Here is an 8,257-nt window from a genome sequence, read left to right as displayed (position 1 = left end):
TACATTTTTATTACTAACTTAATGTTTATGACAGAAAAACTTATAGATTTTTTTATGATTATTTAGATTAACTGGGTTTGAAGGGGCATACATAGAGGAGACCAAATGATGTGTTCCTATCGGAGTTTTCCATTGCCAAAGGAAAGACACTATGATGGTTAATTCCCAAAAAGTGAAATTCTGGTGGTAGGTACTGCCTAGATCGCCATATTTTTATGTGCACATATTAGTTCTTAATAAAACTATAACAAAGGACCCGAATATCCTGGTGACTGTTCGCCTGGGAGCTGCTCCCATCAACGATTCATTCGCTAGGGGGAGCAGTTCCGAGCAATCGTTTCCGATCATTTGCTTGGGGGGCAGTTCATGGCTACCCCGATTGACCCAAAAGGCCCAAAAGTATATTTTTCGTCCTTCAATTCTTTCAGAAGTATAGAAATGGTAAGTCAACTCCAAAACTAGCAAAGTTAGTCTGTCATCTTCTCAAACCGGATAACTTTAGTCGCTCATACCGATTCTGGTGGTTTTTGTCCGCCTTAGACATGGTTCCGTGACGAAGGAAAAAAGATGAAAAATACTAGTGTGTGTTGTGCTTGGGACCCACTTATCAGTTCTGTGAAGAAGAAGAAATATAGATGAACGGCGAATAGTGTTGAGCAAACAGATTGACACTATATTAGTACAACCATTTCTCTACTTTCAGAATAGTCAAGAGACGAAAAATATACTTTCCCTTTTTTATTTAAAAAATGTCATGAACCCCAAAAATATTTTCTTATAAAAATGTGAAAACCTAAACTTTGAAATAACAATGAATTATGAAAAATGTCATGCTACTTTATAAAACAGCAGTTTATGTAATTTATAAATTTACAATGACTATGATAAAAAAATAGGTTGTGTGATCTAGAAAAACAAAATTGTCATGCTAAACTTTAAAACTGCCATCCCCAGGATGGAAAATGCCATGAACAATTTTTTTTTACACATTATCTTATAGAAAACAGAGAAACACACAAATTTATAAATCATGTGCTCTGAAAAAAAAGAAAATTGCCAATCTACTTTATAAAACTATTGTTTCTCTAATTTCTAAATTTGATATGACAATAAAAAATGTCATGCCAATAAAAAAGAAAAATTGCCATCCTCCTCACAACAAAATGTCATGCCAAAAATAATAAAAATTTCATGCTCTCAAATAAGAAAATTGTCGTTCTGTTAACAATAAAACTGCCATGCAAAAAAAGGCTACCATCCTCCTAACAAGAAAAATGCCATGTCATTAAAAATAAAAATGTCATGCTCTTAATCATGAAACTAACATGGTCTTGACAATAAAAAGCCATGTTACTAATAATAAAAATCCCATACGCTTATTAGTAAAACTGTCATCATCTGAATAATAAAAAATATCATGTTCCTAATTACGACAATGGCGTACTCTTAATAAATATAACTGCCATCCTCTTAATAATAAAATTACATGTTATTAATAATAAAAATGCCATGATTTGAATCATAAAAAATGTAACTTTTAGAAACATGCATGGCAAGTTTAGAACAAAATCACCTCTAAAAACATGGCAAGATTTGATAAGTGTTCTCTAAAAAATAGCAACTTTGGGATTTATAATATTCATGGGAAAAATATGGATTTTTGTTCTCTCAAAATAGTTGTTCTCACTCAAGAAAAAGGGGAAATTTCTGGATTTTTGAATTCTTTAGTCGAATTTTCAAATAAAAAACAAATTTAAAATGATTTAATTTCAAATACATATGTGCAGGAGGTCATGAGTTAGAGACCCCCCACCCCCTCCCTCGCGCGCATGCATCCAAATTGCTAGTTTCTTTTAAGAGAAAGAGCATTCGCCGCTGGCAGCAATTCCAGCAAACGATTCCGAAAAACTGACCAAGAAATGTACCGCTTGATCGGACGGTAAACAGGGCATTCGCTGGAGTCTATCCCCCCCGGTCGCTGGATAATATTTCCATAAACAAGTGTTATTAAAATGGGATGATCCACGATTAGAAACCGATAAAAAAATTAAAAATCACTGGAGAATTTCCCTTACCACCATAGTTATCGACAACATACGAAATTCCCAAGGAGCGACCAACGTGCAAGCAAGAATCTCAGTGCAAGCCTACTCGTTTTGCTATGATGACGGATACATAACCTGACTACTTTATGTACATGCACAATATAACAGCCCACATAATTTCTTGAAAATTGATCTAGTGAGCATAATACAATTGATCTAACAGGCACGTATACTGCAAGTTTACTGAAAAAGGGTTTCCCCCCGCTTTGTATTCCAAAGCACCAACATCTAACAGGCACGTATATTGCACGCTTATTGGACTGGTTTCATGGCAACTCTACTCCTAACTGTATACACAAATTATTTATATAGAAAAATAAATGTGCATACTTAGCATGTTTGATACACTAAAGATGATGCCCTCGCATTTGTGAGGGCCACTTTGGTAGTTCCATTTTATTGTATCGGTTTAGGACCATGTTTGATGAAGCATACAACTAGATGAAGGAAAATAAATTTTGGACGGCACAACATGGTTTGAACATTAACTTTGAGCTGTCCACGGTTGAAATCTATCTATACTACATATATACATAGGATGGAACGTCATTTAGGACCATGTCTGACGACATTGCAAGTCTTCTTTTTGCGAGAGAGTGCAACATATACTACACCGAAGAGGATCTCACTGATGGACACAGGCTTCATCAGAGTCTAGAGTCTAGACACACGGCAAGACTGCATATGGTCTTTCAACTGCCTCCTCAAGATCTTTCCGGCCGGCGATCTCGGTATGGAGTCGACGAACAGTACCTTTCGGACCTTCTTGTACGGCGCGACCTGCTTCGCTACATGCTCCATGACCTGCGCCTCAGTGACCTTGCTCCCGGTTTGCCTCACCACGAGCGCCATGGGTATCTCTCCTGCCTCTTCGTGAGGATATCTGCATATTCACAAGAACTGTCAGTACTCCAGGAGCTATATAGGTAATTTATTTGTTCTTCTTTTCAAGCGTAGTCCGTTGTGAAATCCATCCCGAACTGATTGTTCCAGTGGACTTACGGCATAACTGCAGCATCGACAATCTCCAGCAACGATTGCAGGACAAGCTCCAGCTCTGCAGGTGCGACCTGCAGTATTCAGTTTAGGACCACGCATGCGAACCAAATTATTGCCATATGACGATAACACGTTCTTCAGGAGCGAAGAGCATACCTGATAGGCCTTGTACTTGATGAGCTCCTTGAGCCTATCCACCACGAACAGAAACCCGTCCTGATCAATGTAGCAAAGGTCGCCGGTCTTCAGCCAGCCTTCAGAATCGAAAGAGGCCGCGTTCGCCTCGTCATCACCTACGTAGCCTGCACGGACACAGAACCGCAAGTGATCTCAGTGCAGCGTCATAACAATATCAGTGAACCGAGGGCGATGTGCGCTGTAGGAAGATGTTCGTGGGGCAGGTAACCTGTCATGATGGAAGGACCTCTCACCCACAGCTCCCCTTTCTGCCCGACTGACAAGGGCTCTCCAGTGACGATGTCGACGATCTTCGCCACGACGTTGTGGGAGATGCGGCCGGAGGAGCCTATGCGGGAGCACTCGTCCCGGTCGATCATCAAGGATATGCCCCCAGCCTCTGTTGCGCCATAACCCTGAACCAGATTCACCGGCATTTTTTTTTTATCACATATATATACAACATACATTTGGTTCGTCATCTAATATATGGTCAAAGTTCAATTGTGAAGCGCGTGCAAGCCTTATTCATTTGAATTGAGGGAGTACCTGGTTTGATGTCAAAAGTTGGCTATGTGGGCAAGCAAACAAAAATAACTACCACTAGGTTGGAAGCTATCTTGCTTTGCCAACCTCCCTATAGTAGTCGAATTTTGGCAAGTTTTAGAGTTTCCGAATGATGTTTACCTAAATTTTGGCTCTTGGTTGGTTTGATGTCAAAAGCTGGCTTGCTGATACGTAGGCAAGCCAAAAATAAATAAATCAACTACCACTAGGTTGGAGCTCATCTTAATTTCACGAGCTGCCTAAACTTGTCAATTTTTGGCTTATTTTAGAGTTTTGTAATGCTGTCTATCTGAATTTGGGCTGCGAACCAAGAATATTCATAGTTGTTTTGCGGGGGGGGGGGGGGGGGGGGGGGGGGGGGGGGGATGTTCATTGTTGTTGATCGATTGTTCATGTACTCACTAAATCTTCACATGGATGGGCCTTTGGCTAGTTATCTAAAACAAAATTATTGCCTCAAACAACATTGAATGATAAAGGTTAAGACACTTTTATTTTTCTTTTTGAGGTGGGGTATTATGGTGTTTCATAATTGATACTGCTGACACCTTTTCACATATCTCACCAGACTATGTTTGACAAGCTCAAATCTGTGATGGCCTTTTTGATATTTGATTCAAACTATAGTAGAATGTCTGTAGACAAATATTAGATAGTTCATGATTTCCCCTTATTTTGATCCCTAACGCTAGGCATGCAGCGTAAACTTTCCACTTTAAACTTAACCAACGAGCCAGTGGATCCGTCTTCACTTTGTCTCCACTCCGGCTAGTAGTTTAGGTCAAGTTTTTTAGTCCTCGTAGGTGCGGCTCTCGAGCTGATGATGGCACTTTCTCTTCGAGTTTGTCTTCCGCGCTTTCTTTCTCCTCGAGTTTGTCCGTTTGGACGTATTCGACGGAGCTCCGCCGTACGACCACTACTCAGGGCTGGGGTATGGGCGACGGGGCGACGGCCCAGGGCCCAAGCGAGGGAGGGGCCCATGATGGAGTATTTATATATACTATAGCCCAGCAAAAAATATGTAAAAAATATAAAAGAATTAAAGAAAAAAAGAGGCCCATCAGATCGCTAGCTAGCGACCCTTGATCGATTAGCAAACACGAAGCGTCAGGCGCCATGACACATGAACAGTTGCCAGGCACACGACTACTCGTTTTTCGTCGCCTATGACGCCCGTCGGCCTCCTCGCTCGATGACTTGCCGCCTCGGCCGCCGCTGCCCGCTGGAGCTGCGAGCGCCGTCGCCGCACGGCAGTCCAGCAGCCCGGCCATCCGGCATCCGGCAAGACGGCACCACGAGAATACCTATACAAGTATATACACCCGACTGCAAGTCTTGAAGTCTACAACGCGGCCGTCTCCAATCGCTGAAATTCTACAAGTGAGTACGTTTTAACGTTTCCATCCATGCTTCTCAATTCTTGTCCATCCCCCAAACCCTAATTTGACAATTTCAGACTTTCAGTACTTTATTTATTCTTTATTTAGTATGTACGTATTCAACTATACATCTATGATCCATCCTCCAGTTTTAGTATGCACAAAATTTTAAAATTTTCTTATCCAATCTATTAATTTTTTGTCATTCTATGTACATGTCTAGAGTTTTATTTTGCGATCTTTTTAGTATTATTAGTGTTGATAGAGTCATTTCAAATTTGGTTACTATTGTTTTTGATGGAATCATCAAATTATTATAGTCAAATTTTAAAGTAAAGATGTGTGGTTGAAAGTTACTCTTAATAAGTTATGTATATAACGCACACGTATACATATATGGTTTTAGGACTCAGAACATAGGGGCCTATGTCGTCGAGTTCGCCTAGGGCCTTCCCAAACACAAGGCCGGCCCTGCCACTACTATCACCGCATGATTTTACTATGAGATTTGTGTGATATTTTTTATGTTTGATTAAGTCATTTATATGTGCAATAATTAGGGCACAGCTAGACCTGCCCTGGACAAACTCAGTGGAAACACTAACCATGCACAGGTCCACTTGGGGGAACCGCCGTGGGAACTGCTCCGCCGCCGATCTCGGCAGAGGGGCGCCGCCGCAGATCACTCGCAGCAGACTCGTGAGCCGGCACCTTTCTTTTGTCATCCCCTGCACCACGGGAGGCGCCGCCATGATCTCCGTCACCTCCCACCGCTGCGCTGCCTCCAGCATTCCCCTCAACCCAGCCCGCGCGGCCGCCTCCGTCATCACAACAGTGGTAATCCCCTGCGCCAGCCCGTTGAGCGTGAAGAAGAAACCCATGGTGTGGAACATGGGGGCGCCGATCAGAGTCCTCTCGTTGGCCTTCCTCGACTTCCCCTGCAGGTGCAGGGCACGGAGCCCCGCCGCCCTCACGATGAAGCCCCGGTGCGGCACCGCCGCCGCCTTCACCCGCCCGGTCGTGCCGGAGGAGTACAGGACCGTCGCTGTCGCTGACTGGCACACTGCTCCGGCGTCCAGCGGCGCCGACTGGTTCTCGCCATGGTCGCTGTGCAGGAGGGAGCGGAAGTGCGGGGAGTCGAGGAGGATGGTGGGGAGGCCGGCGGGGAGCTTGCCGGCGGTGGAGGACACCGCGAAGGCGAAGGACGCGCCGGAGAGGCAGACGAGGCGAGACACCTCGCCGGCGGTGAGGGCCGGGTTCGCCGGGGACACGACCACGCCGGCGGTGAGGAGCGCGAAGTAGAGCCCGGGCACGTCGAGCCGCGCGGGGACGAGGACGAAGGCCACGTCGCCGCGGCCGAGCGGTAGCGCGCGCGACCGCAGCGCGCCCACAAGCGCGCGCACCTGGGACAGGAACGCCGGGTAGTAGACGGCCTCGCCGGTGGCGGCGTCGAGGAGCGCCGGGTGGGCGGGGAGAGGGGACGGCAGCAGCGAGAGCGCGAAAGCCGGGAATGTGAGTGGCACGTCCGCCGGCGGCAGCGGCAGCGGCCCGCGGAGGCTGAGGAACGACTTGGTTGCTGCGCAGTAGCCGGTGCGGGCGTCGACGGCGCCGTGGCCGCTGGACGACATTCCCGACCGGGGAACTCGCCCGTCGGTCGAGGCAGAGGCGAGGAGTTGGGAGGGACAAAGGTTGGTGGCGAGGCAGGCTGTGTCGATTGACAAAGGCTGGTCCTGTGTATTGCTGCAGGCAGCGGCAATCGACTAATAATTCATCGGCGGGCTAGTGGACAAGTCACGCGCTAGTAGTACAGCAGCGTATCTCTACTATTAGAGTAAAATGCACTAGTGGCCATTGAACTTATCGTGTACGCTCATTTTGATCAGTGTACTTAAAAATACGGTTAATACGGTCATTATATACATACTAAGATGATTATACGGTCACTGTGAAATTGTATAACTCCGTATTCCATCCATTTGACTGGTCAAACAGGTCAAACAATCCTCATGGCCTGTGGCCCTACCTGTCAGTGGGTGGAAGTAAGAAGTAGAAATGCTGCAGTGGAGATTCAAACCGAATACCTCGAGCTAATATGCGCGCAGGCTGACCAGCCGCTCCGGTTCCAATCTTGTGTCTAATTAGAGGACAAACCCTTTTATATCTTCTAGTCATTCACGTGACAGCGTTGGGATATTTCTTTTTTGCGTATGTTCATATAAGACCATTCTATTGGTTTAGATGATAGTGCATTCTAATTCATAGTGATTTCTTCCATATCGGTTTTACCGTACCAAATTGCACCATCGCAAGCGTAATTTGACTAACGTATATATTTCTGTTGATATCATTTATAAGCATAATTTGGAGTACTTAACACGTGTATATTACTTCTATGCATTTAAACGTTTATTAATAAAATTTTATATAGACATATATTAACCATTTTGATAAGTACACTACGCCATAATTAGCTACAAGATGACCGCACGCCAAATCCCTGGTCGTCTCGTGCTAAAAACAGAGCAACGACGCCCGCCAAATCTGCTGGAGCTGCCGCTGCGGCCGCATCACTGTCGAGCCGCCGTCCACGCGTGCATGTTGAACAAAAGAAATTGGAGTGCTAATCCAATCTCGTTTTCTTGCGAGGGAAGTGCTAATGCAATTTTGGCCGTGAATCATATGTACGAGTACACAGTACTGCTAAAACAGCCTTTTAAATCCTAAAAGGCCCGACCACTGAAGCCGAAACGATTATTATTTAAATCCCAAATGGTTCGCACGCTAAAGAAAAAAATGCAATGGCTGTCACGTGAATCTAGTAGGATATAAACGGTTTTTTGCTCAAGTTAGACAAGATGGGAGACAGGTGGAGCTGGTTGCCCTGCTCGCCTGGTTTCGACTCCACACAGGCGCCATAATTTTATTTCACCCTACTCCTTTCTTCCACCCATTGACAGGCAAGGCCCACACAGTCAGAAAAAAACTGACAAGGCCTTGTTTGACCAGTCAAACAGATGAAATACATAGCTA

General features: G+C 44.8%; 1 protein-coding gene across 2 annotated transcripts; it reads right to left on the bottom strand.

Annotated features, from left to right (window-relative positions):
- Nucleotides 1-2,581: 2,581 nt before the first annotated feature.
- LOC125545951 (4-coumarate--CoA ligase-like 7) lies at nt 2,582-6,989 on the bottom strand. 2 transcript variants are annotated; one of them, XM_048710009.2, is made up of 5 exons: nt 5,833-6,988; nt 3,511-3,697; nt 3,261-3,406; nt 3,108-3,175; nt 2,582-2,988 (listed from the first exon to the last, which is right to left on the bottom strand). In XM_048710009.2, the coding sequence occupies exons 1-5, from the start codon at nt 6,853-6,855 to the stop codon at nt 2,760-2,762; spliced, it is 1,653 nt and encodes a 550-aa protein (XP_048565966.2). In that variant the 5' UTR covers nt 6,856-6,988; the 3' UTR covers nt 2,582-2,759. The 2 variants fall into 2 exon arrangements, with proteins under 2 accessions (XP_048565966.2, XP_048565967.2); XM_048710010.2 differs by having other exon boundaries at nt 2,808-2,988; nt 3,108-3,162; nt 5,833-6,989.
- Between the last annotated feature and the right edge of the window lie 1,268 nt (nt 6,990-8,257).

Source organism: Triticum urartu, chromosome 3A (genome assembly GCF_056163025.1).
Source record: "Triticum urartu cultivar PI428250 chromosome 3A, HENAU_Tu73, whole genome shotgun sequence".
NCBI classification, from domain to species: Eukaryota; Viridiplantae; Streptophyta; class Magnoliopsida; order Poales; family Poaceae; genus Triticum; species Triticum urartu.
Note: the sequence above shows the minus strand (reverse complement) of the source record. Positions and strands in the feature narration are given on the sequence as shown.

What these genes read in the sequence shown, in the direction of transcription:
- LOC125545951 (XM_048710009.2), bottom strand. Translation starts at nt 6,855, where the DNA reads ATGTCGTCCAGCGGCCACGGCGCCGTCGACGCCCGCACCGGCTACTGC. An exon ending in CCCAAGTGGACCTGTGCATG is followed by an intron (nt 3,698 to 5,832) that starts GTTAGTGTTTCC and finishes AATCTGGTTCAG; the next exon opens with GGTTATGGCGCAACAGAGGC. An exon ending in GTCGATGCTGCAGTTATGCC is followed by an intron (nt 2,989 to 3,107) that starts GTAAGTCCACTG and finishes GTGAATATGCAG; the next exon opens with ATATCCTCACGAAGAGGCAG.